The 21644-nt window shown below is 47.2% G+C and overlaps 2 protein-coding genes across 10 annotated transcripts in view; both read right to left on the reverse strand.

Annotated features, from left to right (window-relative positions):
* Nucleotides 1–14829, reverse strand: part of Ppp6r1 (protein phosphatase 6 regulatory subunit 1) — a 25528-nt gene extending 10699 nt beyond the window's left edge. For 2 of the 6 annotated variants that reach the window (XM_031385120.1, XM_031385121.1), the window contains exons 1-3: nucleotides 14650–14829; nucleotides 4107–4339; nucleotides 41–86 (exon numbers count right to left, since the gene is read on the reverse strand). In XM_031385120.1, coding sequence (XP_031240980.1) covers nucleotides 41–86; nucleotides 4107–4339; nucleotides 14650–14724 — 354 coding nt within the window. In that variant the 5' untranslated portion in view covers nucleotides 14725–14829. Of the gene's footprint in view, nucleotides 1–40; nucleotides 87–4106; nucleotides 4340–4498; nucleotides 4641–12901; nucleotides 13425–13800; nucleotides 14451–14649 lie in introns of those variants that run through there. The other 4 variants (XM_031385125.1, XM_031385126.1, XM_031385124.1 and 1 more) reach the window with 4 other exon arrangements.
* A 1114-nt stretch (nucleotides 14830–15943) lies between these two features.
* Hspbp1 (HSPA (Hsp70) binding protein 1) overlaps nucleotides 15944–21644 on the reverse strand; it is a 22687-nt gene continuing 16986 nt past the window's right edge. For all 4 annotated transcript variants that reach the window (XM_031385139.1, XM_031385138.1, XM_031385137.1 and 1 more), the window contains 4 exons: nucleotides 20118–20273; nucleotides 19919–20015; nucleotides 18750–18861; nucleotides 15944–16275 (listed from right to left, as the gene is read on the reverse strand). In XM_031385139.1, coding sequence (XP_031240999.1) covers nucleotides 16201–16275; nucleotides 18750–18861; nucleotides 19919–20015; nucleotides 20118–20273 — 440 coding nt within the window. In that variant the 3' untranslated portion in view covers nucleotides 15944–16200. The remainder of the gene's footprint in view (nucleotides 16276–18749; nucleotides 18862–19918; nucleotides 20016–20117; nucleotides 20274–21644) is intronic.

Below are 21644 nucleotides of genomic sequence, written 5' to 3' on the forward strand. Positions count from 1 at the left end.
GGTTCAGGAGGGACTCATCTGCACCCAGGGCATCATTGATCTGGGGCACATCAGAAGTCAGGATTTCACAGGCTACACTAGGGTACCTAGAAAGTGAGTAAAGGGTAGGTGTGAGTGCAGAGAGAAGGTAAAGGCCCTGCCTTCATCCCCCGCATCCAGCACTAGGCTCAGGGGGTCCTGTGTCCAGGAAGGGAAACCAAAAGAGAAATAAAATCCCCCTTCAATTTCTGAGCCCTCCCAGGCTTCCTAAGAACCCACTGAGAAAGCAGGAGTTATAGCTCAGTAACTAATGGCACTTGTTGCTCTTGCAGAGGACCTGAGTTTGATGCATAGCCCTTACAAGACAGCTCACAAGCAACTGTAACTTCAGTCCCAAGGGGAGCCACCATCCTTTTCTGACCTCCATCAGGAGCAAGTACTCATCATATCCATCTAGTAACATGCAGCTAAAACACCCATACACATAAAATCGATTTTAAAAATTAAAAGCAGCCAGGCATGGTGTCACACCTTTTATCCCAGCATTCAGGAGGCAGAGGTAGAGGTTCTTTGTGAATTCAATGCTAGCCTGGTCTACAGAGTGAGTTCCAGGACAGCCAGGGCTACATAGAGAAACCCTGTCTCAAAACAAACAAAAAACCTACTGGGGCTCCCACCACCACAAAATGACATCTGACCTGAACTCAGTCCTAAAACTCAAACATTTCCTGTTCCCCTCCCAACACTTACTCCCATCTCCTCTAATGCCATGCCCAGTTCCACACACTATTCCAGCTCAGGCCTTCTCTCCTCAGCATCCTAGCCCTGACATTATTTTTCTAACCCCCCAACCTTTGCCCCTGTCCTCAAACATCCTTGGGTACTTGACATTCCAGAAGCTTCACTACTAAGGACATTACCTAAGGCCATAGGAGATTACAGCTATACTAAGTCTAGTCCAAAACCTTGGGGCCTGTGCCAAGGGCCCCCAACATCTAGAAAATAGACTCCTTAATCAGGGCAGAGACACCCAGAGCCAGCAGGGCTGCCTCACTATCAACGCTCAATGCTGAGTCTAGATCACAGTCCACTAAATGCAGGTTTAGTAAGGATTGATGGGTAGAAAGGGAAGAACAATGGAGAAGACATCTAGTGGGACAAGTTGGCAAATGACAGACATACTCTGTTCTCCAGAAGTGCTATCAGAGGCAGCAAGACCAAACAGGCCATGACTACAGCCAACACTGCTTTACTGAGGCCCTACTATAACAGGAAAACTGAGGAACAACCATCATTATCTGTCTGGCTCAAGGTTTCCAGGATGGGAAAACAAGAAGGCAGGGAACAGCACGGTGAACAAGGTGGACACACAAGAGATAGAAATGTAAACCCAGGGAAGGGCCTACTCTTAGGGAAGAACAGCAAGACGGCAACAACTGCTGGGAGCCCAACAGTGTCCTGTCTGCCCGGTCCTGCCTTATCATTTGGTGCTACACCCTATGCCCCATGCAGGTGGCATATGCTTCCTCCCCCTACATATAGAGCCTTTATGCACTGTGTGTTCTAGGGACCAAGAATGGTCAAACAGATGAAGATACTGTACTCTCAAAGCTCAAAATCCAAAAGAGAAATAATAATTAAAAATAATAATAATAGCCGGGTGGTGGTGGCGCACGGCTTTAATCCCAGCACTTGGGAGGCAAAGGCAGGTGGATTTCTGAGTTCGAGGCCAGCCTGGTCTACAGAGTGAGTTCCAGGACAGCCAGGACTACACAGAGAAACCCTGTCTCAAAAAAAATAAATAAATAAATAATAATAATAATAATAATAGCAATAAACCCCTCATATGAAAATAAGGCAGTCTGGGGCTGGCTGAACACCACATGGAAGCCCCACAGGCTGCCCCAGAAAGAAGCTGGCTGTAAAGCATATGGAAGGCCCACAGGCTGCCCCACACAGGAACGTAGTGAGCCAAAGTCAATCTTGGTAGGATCTTGTTATTCTTTTTTTTTTTAAGATTTATTTATTATTATAATTAAGTACACTGTAGCTGTCTTCAGATGCACCAGAAGAGGGCATCAGATCTCATTATAGGTGGTTTTAAGCCACCATGTGGTTGCTGGGATTTGAACTCATGACCTTTGGAAGAGCAGTCGGTGCTCTTTCCTGCTGAGCCATCTCTCCAGGCCCGGATCTTGCTATTCTTGATGAAAAAAACAGCCACCTTTTCTCAAGGGTTGAATCAATCTCTAGAAAATTATGTTGAAAAAAATCCAATGACAAAACTAGGTAAGAGTATAAAGAGAAACTCTGTCTCGAAAAACAAACAAAAAAACTAGGTAAGACGGGAACAGACTAGTAGCTGCCAAAGTTAAGCATGGGTTAAGAAGGAGGTAACATGTTATGAAGGGAACAGAAAGAACAGCATCTCTGCAGGCCCTGCTCGCTCCAGTGTAATTCACTGTAACTGTCTTCAGATGCATGTCCATGTGATGGACATGTTCAGGATGTGGCCTATGCAGGTAATTAAATGTCTACACGTATGCAAAGGAGTATAAGTAAAATCAGAAAGCCTCCTTTCAACAGGGACTGAGCAGGTACCAGGCATGCTATGTCCATGTCACCATTCCAGTTGGGAAACCAGCAACATATACTTGGGATCACTCTCAACTACTTCTTATAAGGTATGTTCAAATCTACATCAACCTGACAAAAATCCTAATTGGTTAAAAACATAAGGGTGGTGACTAGAGAGAAGGCCAGCAGTTAAGCATGTTTAAAACTTGCAGAGAACCCAGGCTTAGTTCCCAGCACCAACATTAGATGGCTCACAACCTCCTATAACTCCATCTCCAGGGGATCCAATATCCACTGGGCTCCTTAGAAACCTACACAGAAGCTTATATAGATGCACATGTGACTGTTGTGCAAACATGAGAAACTGAGTTCAGATCTCCAGCACCAATGTAACATGCTGAGTATGATGGCTTGTGTCTAATCCCAGAGCTAGGGAGGCAGAGACAGGAAGATTTCTGGAGCTTTCTTTGGCCAGTGTAGCTGAATTGGTTAACTTCAGATTCAGTAGAACTGGTCTCAAAAAAGTGGAAGAACACTGAGATGGTTCAGCAGGTAAAGGCCAAGCCTGAATTCAATCCCCAGAACTTATATGGTGAAAGGAGAAATTGTAGAGACTGACCCTTCCAATTTGTGTCTGAAAACACATACACACACACACACACACACACACACACACACACACACACACACACAGGAAGGAGTCAGGCATGGTGAATGCATGCTACAATCTCAGCACTTGGAAGGGAACAGGAAGATCAGGAGTGATACTCAACACAGCAAGTTCAAGGTCAGCCTGAGCTATTGAGACCCTATCTCAAAAACAACAAAATGGGGCTGGCAAGATGGCTCAGCGGGTAAGAGCACTGACTGCTCTTCCGAAGGTCCTGAGTTTGCATCCCAGCAACCACATGGTGGCTCACAACCACCTGTAATGAGATCTGACGCCCTCTTCTGGTGCATCTGAAGACAGTTACAGTGAATTACACTGGAGCGAGCAGGGCCTGCAGAGATCCTGAGGTCAGTTCCCAGCAGCCACACACATGATGGCTCATGGCCATCTGTACAGCTACAGTGTACTCATACACATACAATAAATAAAATCTAAAAACAACAACAAGATGTGCACATGCCTTTAAGCCAAGCACTTAGGAAGAAGATCTCTGAGTTCAAGGCCAGCCTGATCTACAGAGCAAGTTCTAGGACAGTCAAGGCAAACCCTGTCTGAAAAAAACAAAACAAAAACAAAACCTCAAACTGAATAAAACAAAACAAAAACAAAAACTGAGAACAACAAACAAACTAACTAGAAAAAAAGGTTAACAATGAAAGTGGGAAAACGTGGCTCCCTGTTGAGGTTTCAAGGCTGAGTGGGACTTATCCCAAGATTTTATATCTATCTAGAGAACCTTATTATATACAACTTTTAAAAGAACTGAACCATGAAGGGTCTTCACCAGTGAGCTGTGGTCCTATAAAAGGCTTGACCCTCCCTGCCTCACTTCCTCATCCCCAAAGTTCAGTTACTGAGTACAGGTGAGAGAAGGACTCACTTGTAGCGTAGCCGCTCCTCACCACTGGCTGGGGGTTCCTGGGTGACCCAGGCCACCATGGCCTGCAGGTGGGACGGTTGTAACAGAAAGTCCAGGAGCTTCCCATTGACAACCTTGCACTCCTGCAGCACGTCCTCCTCATCCAGCAGCTCAGGTAGGCTCAGGTCCTCCTTCTCCAGCAGTGTGTCCAGGTGAGAGCTTGTGTGCAGGTCAAACTTCCAAAACATGGCGCCCTGCAAGCATAGGCATAATCAATTTGGCACACACAACTAGCAACCCCTGCTGAATGAGCCACAGTCACAGTGACCAAGCACAAACACCCCTTTTAAGCCCCAGACAAAGATTCCTCACAAGTCTACCCTCTACAGGGGTTCCACAAGTATAGTACATACGCTGTGAACAGTACTCAGTCCTGCTAAGGAACCCAGAGCCCACCATCTCAGCCTCCAAGCTGCCTGCCCTGCAGTATAAGAAGTCACTGTATCACTCTCAGCTTAAGGCCTGGTGAAGTTCTTAGTGTAGACCATCCAGGGCCTGCAAGGAAAAAATAAGTGGCATGCAGTAACCTTGACCACCCCATGATCCTGTGTCCACTGTCCTTTATCTGGGCAAGGATACCATTTGAACGTCTAGCTTCAGATTCATTTTATTTGCTGAACAAATTCAAATGCTCCCATGACCTCTAGTGCACAGCTGCTACCCATGCTAGCAAATCACCCAAGGCCACTGGTGAGGTGTGGGGTGGCAGCAGCCGGGAGAGAGGAAGTATGCTCATCTTGAGGCTATGGCTGTTGCCTGGACACCACACACACAAACACAGCCCAACCATATTCATCACCCCACGCCCAGGCCTGGGACAGAGAAGAGGAAAACCTAGGGTGAGGGCTCCTAGAACAAGACAGCCACTAGCAGGACCCAAAGAAAACACACGGTGATAAACAGTTCAGCATGAGAACAAAGTGAGCTATGAAGCCCTGACTCTAGTAACTAGGTAAGACCAGAACACCCTGGGTACTAGTCAGGTAACAGCACTATCCTGAGTACCTGACCTGCACTAAGGCCTTGCTCCTCTCAAGGCAACAACAAAGCTCCATTTTAAAAAAATCTAAGCCTAAAAGAGATGGTCAACACACCCAACCTGTGCTACCAGCAACTTACTCAACATGCTCTGGGTACACAGCCAAGCCACAACCATGGAAGCAGCCATCACACAGGATGGGAAGAACTGAATGAACTCCAGTAAGTTATGAGGCTTGCCAGGACCTCAGAGGCCATCTGACTCAAGGACAGCATCTGTGGACCTCTTGCTACAATTACGGCCTGACCACAAGTTCTACTCTTCACTTGTCTCCTGCTGGCCTGACAAACACCTAAGGCAAAGGTTACTACTACTCCAAGCCACACTGGATGAAACTAAGACAAAGTAGAGCCAGCCAGGACAGCCTACAGTTTGGCACAGACATCAGACCGTCTCTGCCTATATGGTTTCCCCTTGCACAGAACTCTATTATTTCCCAAGACCCTCTGATTCGCAACCTGAGTCTGGTCCTAGAAAGAAGACTTCCTCCACCACAGCAGCCAGCTAGCTAGAGCTTGCTGAAGAGATAGTTAACCCTAGTGCACAACCCCAGCTGCCCTTGAGCACCACTTGGAAACCTACCCCACTTTTTCAGCCTTCTTCATGCTATATTTCTCACTCATCCAAGATATACTACTCTTTGTTACCTGTTTCCAAAACATGCTAAGCTTTGGTCCACCTCAGTGATTCTATCCAAACAGCTAGTTTCTTCTTCTTCTTCTTTTTTTTTTTTTTTTTTTTTTTTTTTTTTTTTTTTTTTTTTTTTTTTTTTTTTTTGGTTTTTTCGAGACAGGGTTTCTCTGTGTAGCTCTGGCTGTCCTAGAACTCACTCTGTAGACCAGGCTGGCCTCGAACTCAGAAATCTGCCTGCCTCTGCCTCCCAAGTGCTGGGATTAAAGGCGTGCGCCACCACTGCCTGGCTAGTTTTTTCTTCTTCTTCAGGAGGCCTCTTACTAAGCATTCTCCTTGCACAGGGGCTTTCCCAATCATCTTGGCTGAACCAGGCAGTCCCTAAGCTCTGTTTTTGTCCTCTTACTCTGAGCTGTACAGAGCTCACTTAGTGCTATCTAGAAAGATTACCACACAATAACAATGCATTTATTCTAACTATAAAGACTCCAGGGGCAGATGACTTAGTGGTTTCTCGAGCATTTGCTCTTCCAAAAGACTTAGATTCAATTACTAGCACCCACATGGCAGTTCACAATTGTGACTCCAGTTCCTGACTGCCCAATGTACTCTTCTGAACTCTGCAGGCACTAGGCACACATGTGGTGCACATATGGACATAAAGACCATATACATAAAACATAAAAATCTAAACAAAAAATTTTTTAATCTTCCTATGCTACTAAGAGTACACAGGACAGCACCTAACACACAACCTCACTGTAGCTGTAAATGATCACAAGTATTAATGACACACATATTGCCAAACCATGCTGTCACAAGGCTCCAGCCCCTGAGGCAGGAGACTGCCAGTTGGGAATTGATACAATTGATATGGTAAAAATCACTCCCACACCTTGGCCCCACTCGATCAAGGTCAAAGGGAGGAAATCCAGTGAGAAGGAGGCACAAGGTCACTCAGGGCAGGCTGGGAGGGAACAGGCTAGTTGCAGGGTCAATGCAGGTGCTGGGGGTGTTATCATAGATGTAGAGTGGGGGTGAAGGAACCCGGGCTTCACAAGAACCACGTTGTGCAGACACCTTTTCTACTTCCTACTTCACTTAATGGCAATCTCACAAGCCAACCAAGACCTGTCACAAAAACATGCACTGCAAAGGGGACCAGCCGGAAAGAACACTGACAGAAGGGAGGGGTGAGGCAGACAGGTTTCCTAATCTGAGTATACCTGGGACTGAGAATAATCTCAAGGGACAACCACCACATCAATCATGACTCACTCACTGACTTCCTGCTGAAGGCCACGTGGTGTGAAGTAACAAAAAGTTCAACTTGGTGAACATGGAGCCTCTCTGGAGGCGGCTCACATGGCAGTAAGATCAGACAGATCGGGAAGCTACCAAAGGCAGGGGAAGGAAACCATAACTAAAACTTCTGATAAAACCAAGTTTCTAGCACAAACAAAATCAACAATGACAGAAAGGAGATTGATTACAAGTTTCAAGGATGTAGAAGAGTTTATACTCAATGCTTAAAGGGACAGTTTCCTTTTAAGGTAATTTTGTTGTTGTTGTTGTTGTTTTAAAACTAAGCCAGACACAGTGGTGCATACCTATATAATCAGAGCACTTGAGAGGTTAAGACAGGAGGATCTAGATGTTTAAAGTCAATTTTGAGTACAACTGAGTTCAACACTAACCTCCATTACCTAAGACCCTGTCTCAAACAAAGTCCAAAAGCTGTGAGAGAAAATAGTATGAAATAAAACTGATTGTGGTGATGCTACACAAAGTTGTGGATGGACTCAGACCTACTGACTTGTGCTCTTTAAATGGATAAACTGGATGGCAAATAAATATCAGCAAAACCATTAAAGAGGAAACAAAACCTGCCAGAGCCAGTATCTTGAGGCCAGACCAGAGTGCCTGCTGGCCTGGAAGAAGTTAACTCAACTCTGAGAACTTAAGCAGATTCCCCTTTCCCCATCCCTCATTACCAACATTCTTGAGATAAGAAAGCCCACCTTGTTAAGTCTGCATGGTGAGAAGATGGCAGAGGCAGGGCATATGATTTGAGGAGCCTTAACAATGCATAGTCACACTGAAAAGTGCCATTGTGGCCGTATTAGTTACACTCTGGGATGAGGCAGAGGCCTTCTACAAGAGCACTCGGCACCCACATAGGCCTACAAAACCACCCTCACTACGAGCTGCCTTTCTTATAGCTGAGGGTCAGGTGTGGTTTCTTACTCCTGAGCCAGGTGTGGTTGGAGAAAGGACCAAAAAGACCAGCCAGCATGCTCGAAGAACTGAGAAAGCACAGTAGTGACCATATATGCAGTTTGAGTGTTGATAGGGAAGCCCAGATGCTAGAGGACCAGGTGGACTCAAGAAGACACCCAACCAGAACACATGGAAGGAAGAGTTTCACTGAGTGTAGTGATAAAGGCCTTTTCAGAGTTGCCAGCAGAATGCCATACAGAGGGAGGTGGACAGCTTCACTAGTATGTGCTAGTAACACACTTCCCATTTCAATAAAGTGGGGCTTAGAGTTGGTGAGATGACTAAAAAGGAAAAGGCACTTTGCTGCAATGCCTGACAACTGGGATTCAAGCCCTGGGATCCAGATGTGGAAGGAGAAAACTGACTCTTACAAGTACGTATGTACACACACACACACACACACACACACACACCACAGGGCACACCACTAAATAAATGTGATAAAGTGGAACTGTTTGGAGAAGAAAAAAGGAGCAAGACCAAACCATCATCTGTGGATAAACCCAGGCCCTAGCCTTTTAGTATTTTGTCTTTACAGCAAGAAAGAAAAAAAATAATTGTCAGTTCCATTTGACAACAGAATCCTATTTTAAAAATAGGGTCCAAAGGAAGAGAAGCACACAACTACCAAGAGACAGAATCAGAACCCATGTGACATGCCCTGGTCTTCTGACAAATTCTCACTGCTGAGGCCCATCCACTTCCTTCTAAAACACCTGGTTAGATGACACAGGCCACAGCCTCTTAAAACCCTCCATTCCTACTCCAACCTTAACACCTGTCTCAGTGATTATGCTGGGCTTCTCTCCCCAAACTGGCTTCCAGAGAACCTAGCTGGAGGCAGCTGGAACAAGTCTAGAGCTAATGGTTAGTATGAGGTTCTTATGATGTGTGATAGCCTCTACTTGAGCCCGGAAAACCAGGGAGGAATGCTGACCAAAGGCAAGTACTGATGTGGTAGAGCAAGACTCCTTGGCTGTCTTGAGACCACACTCAGACACTTTCAAGCAGGAGCAAGAGATAGTCACTACACTAAGGGTGGCAGCACTAAAAACAGAAAAGCAGGAACTCTCAGCATTTGCCCAAGTGACTTAAGCACTTTCCTCAGATCACTCAGATACTTAGCACTATACACCCCGCCACCCCCACCCTGTGTAGCTTTCAGCAGCTTCAAGAAAACGGAAGTGACAACGACTGGTTTTAGAGACGGTTTGAAAACCAAGACTGGCTGCTAACGGAAGGAAGGGAAATTATAAATGAGAAAGGAAGCCATTAGAAACGAAAGTTGCTCTACCTCTCCTGCCAGCTCTAACATCAGTCACTCTGGCTTCTTGTTTAGCTTTGTTCTAAGATCTCCTGTTTCTCTTAGGAACCTGTCAGTCCCTATACTGTCTCCTTCCTTGGCCCAGATAGGACTTCACTGGGGTCCCCACCCTTTCCTCACTGTTGTTAAAGGCCGGCTGTAACTCCAAACATTCTGCCTACTAGGAAACCCACGGCCAAGTTCTTTAACTGCCAATCCTTCCATACTTGCCCTAACCAGCCTCTGACCCCAACCACCTAGAAAGGGGAGACAAAGGCAAAGAGACCTTGGGGGGGGGGGATGTGGAAGGGTTCCAAGACAGCCACCTGACTGCTCAAAGGCTCTAGCATCAGGGCAGCCCCTCAGGCTGGCTGGCTGCTCTAGGAAGAAAGGAGACCAGCAGCAGGCACGCTAGCTCCTTAAAAGGCTGGGTGGATCATGCCTCTGTTTTTAATGCCACAGCCAGCTCCAGGCCAAATCTGGAAAAGGGGTTTGGGACACTTAATACCAGGGATGAGGAGACAGTAACAGCAACCTAACCATCAGGAGCAGGACGCACAGTGTGGCCTTCAGAGCACACCACCACCCTGTCAAAGCAAGCACAGGGGGACAACCATTTGGAGAAGGAATTACTGCTAGAAGGACCTGGTCACATGGAAAAATGAGCTGGGACTTTCCCATGGCTTAGGAAAGGCCTGAGTGAGATTAACAAACCAGGGGTGAGGAGGGTTTCAGGGACAGCCAACCCCTCAGATCCTAGGACCATTCTAGAGGAAAGAGAAACTCTGGCCCAACCCCAAAGGAGGAATAATCAGAAAACAGAGCCTACAGACACTTGGCCAAGAACTGGGGTGAAAACATGAAGGTTTATATTCAGTACTCATCTCCTGGAGTGCCCACAAGTTTAAAAGGAAAAAGAAATAGCTTACTGAACAGATGTGAAATAGTCCCTAGAAGAACAGAAGGGAAACCTGGATTAATGGGCCAGAATTTTGAAAGTTGATCTAGCTGGGGCTATAAAAGCAAGATCCTATCTCAAGACTAAACCAAACTAAATGTCCAAAGACCTAAGTTTAAATCTCTATGTGGGTGTCCAGACCAGCCTCAAACTCCAGAGCTCAAATATTCCTCCTACCTATATTATAGGCATATACCACTGCACCTGACCAGAGTTGGAATTTTATCTCACCAAGATAAAAACCAAAGACCTAATTCCACTGAGCCTCAGTGTCCTCATCTGAGAAATATCCAGCCTCTCCTGGAGAATTCATAAAACTGATGCGCAAAAGGAAAACCATGGTCTGGCATAGATGTGTTCCCACTAAGCCATTACTGGGCAATAACTCTTACCACAGCTAGACCATTTACCTGTCTTTTGCAGCAAGTCTAATGGCAGAAGAATTCAACAGCTGAACCTCAACTGACTGCGCTCAGGGTGGGGGCTGTGCCTTCTACCTGCCTTACAAGCTCTGAGGCTAACTACCTCCTCCTGAGACTGTCAGACCTCTAAACTGACACCACTTCCTCCCAGAAGCCTTCCCTGGCAAAGGCGCCTTCCAAAGCATCACATTGGTCACTCTATGAGAGCATATAAGCCTCAGCTGTGAGGAAAAGGTAGGCCCGTCCAGGCATCTGCAACTTTCTAGAAATGCCACCTAAGATCTAACATACTGACAAATCCAAAACCAAATGTTTTGGGGGGTTTGGGGATGTAGTTCATTTGCCAGGGTGTTTGTCTGGCATGTACAAAACTCTTGAGTTCGAATCCCTACCACCACTGCCATCCTTAACACTTGGGAAGTAGAGGCAGGAGGATCAGAAGTTAAAGTCATCCTTGGCTACAAAGTGAGTTTGAGGCCAGATGGTTTGAAACAGATGAGACTCCGGTTCAAAATAAAAGTAAAAGTACTTGTTGGATTAATGGAAACAGAAGCCAGAGAAGAGAAAGTGATCGCTGAAGCTCACTTGGCCAGAGATCCCAAAGTAGAAGTGAGGGTGAGGGGGGAACAAGGCTGTTTTCCTTCAATGGCAAAAAAAGATGCCACATGACCCAACAAAAGCAAACAACCAAAGAGGATGAATGTAAAGGAAAATACATAACTGCTCCTACACCACACAGAAGCTCAATGTAGCACATAAAGATACTCAAACAAAATAGCAGAGTAGCAGTGTTTCCCTCCTATCTTCCCTACCGGCATCAATGGCAGTTGAGACTAGATAGCTATTTGTGGTGAGTGGCTGCTCTGTGTATTAGAAGACAATCAATAGCATCCCTGGGTGGGATATACATACACTAAATGTGGGAAGGATACTTTCTCCTATCTCCTATAGTTTTGACAACCAAAGAGTCTCCAAACATTGCCAAATGTCTCCTAGAGGACATATCATACCCAATGAGAACTACTGGGATAAATTATCAAAAGTCAGATGATAATCCTAAGAGATACTGATTCGATAGACTTGCTGTGTGCATTGCATCCCGTGATAGGCATCTACAAATGTGGCCCTCAATACCCAGAACCACCTTACACAGACAGCCCTATTAGCCCACTTACAGATGAGAAACAGATACAGACCACCTGCATAACTTTTCTAAGGACTCACCATTGGAAAGGCAAGAGCCAGGACTCACACTAGTTCTAACTCACAAAAACTCTTGCTCTAAATAATTGCTCATTATACCAATCCTAAAACTAGAAGAGTCAAATCACTGAATTTGGGCAAAATGATTTGCATTAGGCAAAGGTTACCAGAGAAATAAATAACAAAAAACCCAAAAGAGAAGCATTTTAAACAGCACAAGACAACTCCAAGTGTATGTGGCAGAACATAGCAAGTGCTCCCGTGTGAACTGTCCACATTAGGTACGCAAAATGCATATAGAAACGACTCATACTGTGTTGTTCAAGCAATCCAGTCCCTGCAACATTGGCCTTGGTTCTGACAGAACCTCTCCTTTAAGATGGAAGCAACCCTGTGGCAGTTTTACAACCCTCAACCCAGTACCACATTTGGCATACAGTGCAGCTTCCTTTCCAGAAACATCTTGCCTTCCTTCCAGGTAGGTATTAATGGTAATACATCCTCACTACAGTTGGCTCTGTACATAAAGAGTGGTCAAGACTGTAACTACCTTGGCCTGGTAACATAAACATGGAATTCCAGCTACTTAGAAAACTGAGACAAGATGATTGTGAGTCAATATCCCACCAGCTCTGCAGAGTTCAAAGCAAGCCTAAAAAAATTAGTAAGATACTGTCTCACAATTTAAAAGCAATAGAAGAGGCTCAGGCTGTATGTAGCTCAGTCCGTAGTAGAATGCTTGCTCCACAGCAGGAAAACTTTGGGTTGAGCCCTAGTACCACCACCAGGAAGGAGGGGGGAAAAAAAAGACCACCAACCAGGTCACTTAAGGCCCTGGACAACCACCCCAGCCAAGCCATTCTGCCCTTGCCCTCTTAAACACTTCAACCCACTTCATCCTGGCTCCTTCAATGTTCCCACCTTCACATATTTGCACGTGCTGTTTCTTCCACCTGTAAAGTTGTTCTTCCCACTCTCCATCTGTTAACTCCCACTCAGCCTTCCTCGACAGAAAAGCCACCCATCCGGCCGGTCTCACCAGTCTCTCCCACTCTGTGGCCTGCTGCCATAACACCCTGGGTTACCACCATCACAACACACAGTAATTGTGACTGTCCAGCTCTGCTTTTGGCTCCCTAAGTAGACAACGTACCAGGGACTTCCACTGACCACTCCCTCCTGGACCCGGCCCTCAGCAGGCCTCATCTCACAGTATACCCAGTAGTGCACCAAACAGTGGCTCCAAAGTGCCTCCTCACCACAGGAAGCTAGGGACAGCCAGGGACAGGGCAGACACAGCCAAGGCGAAGGAAAAACCTGTTTAACCTTGCCTTCCTGAGCAGAGGGTGAGATTCAGAAAGGCCAAGAGTCCACGAAGCTGTTGAGAGTGAAAAGGGTAGGCACAGAGGTGAGCACAGAAGAGTAGGCAAGAGGAAGGAAAGAGGAAGACACCGAGGACGAAAACTACGACAGGGGAGTGGGCCCGAGTCCCAGGAGAGCTGAGTCAGAATGATAGGTGGAGGTGATGTAGATCCCAGAGGAAAGAGATGGGGGCTGGGGGCTGCGAGAAGAGAGTAATAAAGAAGAGCCTAAGAGACTTAGAGGGGGCCCCAATAGACGAGGAAGACGGGCTGGGAGTGATGACAGCGAGGTAGACACAGGCCCGGCGACAGGAAATAGACTTGATGACTCTGACAAGTGGCTAAAAGACTTAGGGAGTGAAAGGGAGGATACTAAGAGACTTGGGGCGCTCAGGGGGATTTGAGGAAAAAACTCGGGATTAGAAGGCGCACGCCTGCGAAGGCAGCTGCGGAGCTCACCTGCGCGGGGGGGCGGCGGCTCCTCGCACTCGGGGCTCATCGGGGCGCCCCCGCCGCCCCGCCGCCGGCGGCTCCGGCCCTATCGAGGGGCCGGGTAAGAGGGGCAGGGGCGGGGGCGGCGCCGGTGGGCTCGCGCAGGCGCCTGGGCCGGAGCTCGCGAACCCGCGCAAGCGCCCTCCAGTCACAGGGAATCCCCTGCCTCACCACCGAGCGTCGACGAGTTCGGGGCGTCGCGAAAAAATACGCGCGCTCGTTCCACCGCAGAGCTCCGTGGCAGACGCGCGGCCTGCGCAGGCGCCTCCGAAGCAGTGGCGACCGGGGAAGTCGCCGCGGGTGACACACAGAGACACACACAAACCACGCCGACACCCGCGGGACAGGAAAAAGAAGCCTCCACAGCCCAACGGGTGCAGAGCTGCACCGAGAGCCGACGCACGTCTCCTCGGCTTCACTGTCACCCGAAGCGGCTGGGTCTCCCCGGCCCAGCCGTCCACCTTAAGGCCTCCGACGCACGGCTACCTCCGCCACTGTCCCACAATGCCCCGAGCGCGGGAGGACGCAAGAAGGCAGGCTCCGCCCTCCCTCCCGTGGTCGCTCTCCGTGCGCAGGTGCGGAGCAGCCGCTAGCTCTGCCTGGCGAAGCGCGTGCGCAGTGAGCGCTGGCGCCCAGAGCCCGCCCACTCCGGAACTCAGCCGCTGTCCGTGCCCGCGGTTGCCAATGTTCTCTCCCCGAATAATCCTTAGAGGGCCCACTGCGCAGTCGCTGCTGCATCCAGAACCCTGTTTTTTGTGACTACATTCCAAAACCCGCTGAATATTCGGTTCTAGGATCTTTCGCCCTGAAAGCTACCTTCGGAAATCCGATTGTTATTCCGACTCCTCCAACCATATTTCTTTGACTCGAGTCAACTCCTAAGAAATCCATTCCGACTTTTCGTCCTCACGCGAAGCTGGTTGCTTTTGTTCAGCCGGGTTCGTCCGGGACGCCTCAGCCGAGGTTTTCTGGCTGACCTCCTACTCAGGCATTTGCCCAAGCGGCGTCTACCGTTGCCAGTTGCTGCACAAAGCCTTGTCTTGTAACAACCGGGAGGAACCCCTTACGCCGGGATTCAGTCACTAAAGGGCCTTTTCTAGCGCTGATCCTCGGTTTACCCCAACTTTCATCCCCTGCCCCTTCGGGCTCATTTTAGAGGTCAGCTGTAAGGACTAGATAGATGCATGTAAGAAACTTGAGTTTTCCTTGTTTAAAATAGCAGATTAGAACTTAATATTTCGGGGACATTTTATTTCAGTCATGTTTGTCATGTTCATTATCTTGACTTTCAAAGGATCTAGTTATTTTTTTCCACCCCTTGATTCTCAAGTGGCTTTAATGGACTTGCTTTCACGGATTAACACCTGTCAGTAATTCTTTTCTGTCTTGTCTCTTCTGGGCTGTGCTGTTTTTAATTTTTGTTCGATCTTGTATCAGCTAGCTAGTTCTGTGTAACAGACCACCTTCACACTATAAAGTGAACACTAGCTCTGCTCCCCATGTCTCCTTTTTGTTCAGTCTGGGCTCCCACATTCCAGAGTGGGTCTTCTCTCCCCAATTAGACCTTTCTGGAAACAGTCTCATAGACACACACTGGAGATGTGTTTCCATGGTGATTCTAAATCCAGCCAACTTGGCAATGAAGATTTACTTTCACACAAACTTCAAGGACGTAGAGCTGGCTTCATGGGTAGAGGTGGTTGCTGTGCAAGCCCATGGCCTGACTCAACTTAAAATTCGATTCCCAATACCCACCTGGGAGAAAGGGAGAATCAATGCCCTACACTGTCCTCTGACCTCCATTCACAGGCCATGCTGTGAATTCACAGGCCACACTCAAATATGTTTTTAAAGGTACGCGTGCGCGCGCGTGCGTGCGTGCGTGCGTGCGTGCGTGCGTGCGTGTGTGTGTGTGTGTGTGTGTGTGTGTGTGTGTGTGTGTTTTAAAGAACAGATGGTCCCAGCACAACAAAGCAGGAAAAGAAGACAACAGCTCTGAGGATAAGAGCAACACTTTTACTATCCGTTTAGTGACCCTCTTCCCAAATCATCTAAGCTCAGTCCCTCCCTCCTTCCATAAGAACCTTCCAAAAAACAATGCAAGACAACATAGGGGAGCAGGAGAAATGGTTTTATTTGAAGAGCAGTATGGACATGAGAAGAAAGGATGACAGAAAGCAAGGGAGGGAATCCAAGGGGCCAGCACCTTTCTCAGCAACCCCTCCAGGGGGCTGTCCTGAGATGGGCTGGCAGGCCCAGGCCCAGGCCCAAACAAGGCCTGGCAATCCCTTGGGAGAGAGTGCCTGGGAAGGAGGGAGGCAGGAGGCCTGGGGTTCCCACGAAGAAAATGCAAGAAGCCACCTGGTCTCACCGATCCATGCTGTCGTCCGTAGGGCTGGAGAAACAGGTCTGTAACAGCTTTTCACAGAACTCCAGCTCCTCCTGGATCAGGGTAAAAGAGGAGTCCTGAGCACAGGGACAAACCTGCCTCCCATACATTCAGCAGGCAGAACATTCCCCTGTATTTCTCAACTACCTACTGCCTTCCCACTCCGGAAGCCTGGTCTTTCCCAATGGCCACTGCACCAACTCATGGGTTTCTGAGCTCCAGAGATAAAGTCTTGAGGCCTCCCAGACTGCTCAGTCTTCACATCAGCCCCCTAAGCTCAATCCCCATAACCCATTTATGGAAGGGAAGAACTGACTTCTACAAATTTTCCTGTGACCTCCACGTGTGCCACACACACAGTAATTAGATTTTTTTTTTAAGTTCTTTTTTTATGGGGATGGAGCAGAGTGTGTGTGCAGTGCGTGTGTCCCAGAAGCCATCCACCTTGTGTGTGTGTGTGTGTGTATGCACGTATGTGTTTGGGTATGACTGCATCCGTGTGCACGTGGGTATGGACACCAGAGGTTAACAAGTATCTCCCTCAACTGTTTTCCATCTCTTTCCCTTTTCTCACAATGTAGCCTGGGCGTCTTGGAACTCACTCTGTAGACCAAGCTGGCCTCAAATTCACAGAGCTCTACCTGCTGCTTCTTCCCCAGTGCTAGGATTGAAGGTGTGTGCTGGCCTCAATCTCATCTTCTGAGACACACTTTCTCACTGAACCTGGAATTCTCTGACTCTACTGGACTGGCTACATATGAGCCCCAAGGGATCCCCTGTCCCTGCCTCCTGAACTGTGAACTCAGCTCCTCCTGCTTGCATAGCAAGCACTTTGCCAATTGACCCAGGCCCTGCCTAAAAACTTGTTCCTATAGCAGTGTCTGTAGTAGTGAGAGACTGGAGACAACCTATACCTCCTATAACAGATGACTACATCAGGATTTCAAGCGTGAGATCACTTTGAGCTAACACAGTGAAAATATAACTTAAAACAATAAGAGGCAGTTAAATCAATGAGGCCAAAAAGCCATCCCCACTCCACACAATAGAGCTGTGATGGAAGAAAAAAGTTGTCATCAGGAGTAATGTAAAACACTCCTGCTGGGCATAGGGGTGCATAACCTTCACCCCAGCACTAGCCTACAATGCTAACACGGGGACCAGGCTGGCCTCCAACAATAGACATCTGCCTGCCCTTGCCTCCATGCAACCTTTATTTTTGAGGGAAAAAAAAAATTCCCAGCCTTGTCTTTTTTTTTTGAGAAATTTTTTTAAATATAAGGCTTGGTCTGTTTGCCTGTAGGTGGTGGGCACCTCTAGGGGTGGGGCAAGACTGGACTTGGAATAGTTTCGCTTAGGGTCTGTTGGGAGATAAATACAAACGCAGCATGTAGGGCCCCCACATTGTCCCCCGCCTGAAACCAGGCCAGGCTGGTCTGCAGCACCCAGCGCTCTATGGGGACATTTATTAAGGTCACAGGTTCCTGAGATAAGGTCAGGATAGACAGCTGCTAGCAGGTGTCCTGCCTCTCCTAGTACTGTCCCTCTGTAAACATCAGGTGTGTCCACAGAGACACAAATGCAACAGAAAGGGCATCGCTGGTGCACATTTGCTATGCCAAGCTTTATTAAAATCTGAAGCATTGAAGCAGAGGGTGTGTCACAAAATGAATGATCAAAGCTGGCGAGATGGCTCAGCAGGTAAAAGCCTTCTGCCAAGCCTGATGACCTGACTTTGATTATCCTGTGACCTCCACACAAGTAGTGCTACTTATACCGAACACTCCCACACACAAACACACACACTCACAAACACTCTTACAAATGTAAAAAAGCAAATAATAGAGCCTAGAGAGAGTGCTTGGAAATTAAGAGCAATTGTTGTTCTTGCTGGGAACCTTGGCTCAGTTCCCATCACCCACACCAGACAGCTCACAATTACCTACAACTTCAGCTCCAGGGGTTCCAATGCCTTCCACTAGCTTCAAAAGGCACCCCTATACATGCACATAAAAACACAGACACATAAATCTTTCTAATTAAGAAAAACATTTAAGCCTTTAATCTCAGCACTTGGGAGGCAGAGGCAGGCGGATCTCTTTTGAGTTCCAGGCCAGCCTGGTCTACAGAGTGAGGTCCAGGACAGCCAGGGCTACACAGAGAAACCCTGTCTCAAAAAATAAAAAAACAAAAAAAAAAAAGAAAGAAAAAAAGAAAAAAAAACATTTAAAATAATCATCTAGATCAGGAAATAAGTATGGATACTAAATTAACTGTGATCACTTATTACTTATCTAGTGAGTTACCTATTCTTATCTACTTAATTTATTCACCCATTTCACTGAATAGTTAAGGATGTTTATTACTTTTGTGGTACATAATACCTCATCAGTTTAATTCTCCCCTCCCCACTGACACAGTATGTGGTTCACAGTGTTAGATAACAGCAGAAAACACAATAGGGAGAGAAGGGAGGCAGAAACAGATTGAGCCCACAGGCACAGGGCCCAACACCCACCCTACCTACCTGGTATTCCTCATGCTGCTGCAGCAGTTGGCAACGATGACGGAGCAGTTCCTCCAGGCCCAGCTCAGGCTCCCGGCATTCACGAACACCCTGAGGGAAGTCTGTCACAAGGCTATGGGAGGACAGAAGAGCAGACCTTAGGACCTCATCTGCAACTAAGACCACAGCCCAGCACCTAGCCCCTCACCACTGCTTCTATGGGAGCCCAAGGCCTACACTGAGTCTTTGGTTCATCCATCTATAAAATTGCCATCCAGCTGCTTCACATCCCAGCAATGAATATAAGGTTGGATGGTGCTGCCACGGTCCAGGTGCATCCAGCTTTACTGTGACACACTGCTATCAGCTGTCATCTACAAAGATCATGCTAGACAATGGTATGATTGGGTTACTTTAAGAAATCTTGGTTGAGTAGTGGTGGCACCTGCCTTTAATTCCAGCACTCAGGAGGCAGAGGCACGAGCCTGGTCTACAGAGTGAATTCCAGAACAGACAGGGCTATAAAGAGAAATCCTGTCTTGAAAAAAAACCAAAACCAAAAACCAAAACTAAAACCAAGAAAGAAAAAGGAAAAGGAAAAGGAAGAGGAAAAGAAAGGAAGGAAGGAAGGAAGAAAGAAAGGGAGAGAGAGAAAGAAAGAAAATCTTACAATGTGGGAACTGTAGAGATGACTCAGTGGTTAAGAGCACTGTCTGCTCTTCCAGAAGACCCAGGTTCAATTCCTAGCACCCACATGGTGGGTCACACTTGACTGTGACTTCAGTTCTAGAGTTTCTGACACTCACACACAAACATACATCCAAGTAAAACACCGATGAAAATAAAATAAAGTGATTGTATATTATATCAATTATATATATGAATAATTGATATACTATATATATGAAATCTTACAATGCTTTTAAGTAAATTTACAATTCTGTATTAGGGCACATGTGGCCTAAGGCCGGCAGGTTGAAAAAGCCATGAACACTAATTTGTTCGCCCTGTGGACTGTAAGATCTCCCTCCCAAGAACTGTGAAGAGATGCACTGTATGATCCCTGCACCTCCCCCACAGCGATAGTTCCAATGCAGGGTCCCAGTGTAGGAGCAGACTAATGCCTGAGGTGCTCTTTCTGTGGGAGATCCATACAAGGCGCCCTCCTCCTAGGGCCCCAGCACACGTACCTGCACAGGGCTCCAAGCACATGCTCATGGAAAGGACTGTGTTCTGTCCTCACAAGGGCCACCAGCTGCTGGACCATCCCCATGGAGCAAAGGGTTCCTGGTGGAAGAGCTGGGGGAGTCAGGAAGGATGTTCCCATACCACTCCCATGTTCCCCAGATGTCTCTCTCAGGGCATCTGCTTCCCTGTCAGCCAGCTCACCTTTGTGCTCAGGGTGGCCCACCAGCAGGTTCTGCAGCAGGAACGCTGACTTGACCTTGAGCTTCTGCACTTGCTGCTGCATGGCCCGCATCAGCACCGAGAATCCATCCAGGCGGAGGAACTGCAGCAACCCAGCCTCCTGCTCTCGGACGAGACCTGGAGGGAGAAGCAGAGCTCTGAGGTCCCAGTCACTATGGCCTTCATCATCATCCCCACAGGCACCAACACCTCTAACATTATGACCATCAGCACTATGCCCCTCTCACCACCATCTCAGTTACTACAGCTATCAACATCACCCATTCACTATTATCATCGTTGCCATCACAATTAGCATCGTTTCTAGCTCTACCATCACCATCAGCAGCACAATACCATCTCCATTACTAAACCCATCGATATCACCATCATCACTGTCACCACCACCACCATTTCCATTAACAACCATCATCCCCTCTACTATCACCATTACTACAGCCACAAACTAAACCTTCACCATGAAATCACTATTAGCGTCACAACCAGCATTACCATTACTACGCAGTCTCTACTTCCATCAACCAGCACCACAAGCACTGTTACCAGCACTATCATCACAATCACCACCACTACCATCACTTCAGCCATCAGTATTACTGTCATCATGCCATTGTCAGCACCATCATCAGCATCATCACCACCACCACCATCACCATCATATAGTTCAACATCATAGTCCATATTTCACCCTCTTAATGCATGTAACTCAGTGGTTTTTATCATGTTCACAAGCTATGCAACCATGACTATCACTTAATTCCAGAACATTTACATTGTGCTGGTACCCAGGGATGACATTCCCAGTCTTAGTTTCCCTCCTGCCTCTGCCACCACGGGTCTAGTTTCCTTCTCTATGGATTTGCCTATCTTGGATACCTCATGTGAATGGACTCACACAATATGGAACCTTTTGTATCTAGTTTTATTCACTCAACTAAATGTTTTCAAGGTCCATCCATGTTATAAATTCTGTAACTACTTCATTTCTTCTTACAATAGAACAATATTCTATCATAGGGGCATGTAACTTATCTTTTGCCACTTTGTGGGTTCTTTCACCCTTTCAATCCCCTAACACTGGACAAGAGAGGAAAAAAGGATAGAGAGGAAAGGAAAGAGACCCCTGAATAAAGTCAGGGGTTGGAAGGGGGCGGGCAACGTTTTTGTTAGACTACTTCCTGCTGATTAAAGCGTTGAGTTCCTTGGGGCAAGACTGATCTTCAATGTCAGTATCTAATTTCTTCTTGTTTCTTCTTTGTGTGCACTGACTACTTAACACACCATGACCAACAGCAACCAACAATCACCCCTGCCTCTTGGAACCCTTGCACTTATACATCCTCTGAAAAGTTACCAAATTACTAACTGCACCTGGCAAAATCATGCCCCTGTTAAAGCATGAGGCAAATCACAGTCAGCTGCTATGGACAATCTGAAGCAGCCCCATATCCCACACCTGGGATTAAAACGAAAACTTTTTTTTTTTTT

This window comes from Mastomys coucha, unplaced genomic scaffold, assembly GCF_008632895.1.
Source record: "Mastomys coucha isolate ucsf_1 unplaced genomic scaffold, UCSF_Mcou_1 pScaffold21, whole genome shotgun sequence".
Lineage (NCBI taxonomy): Eukaryota > Metazoa > Chordata > Mammalia > Rodentia > Muridae > Mastomys > Mastomys coucha.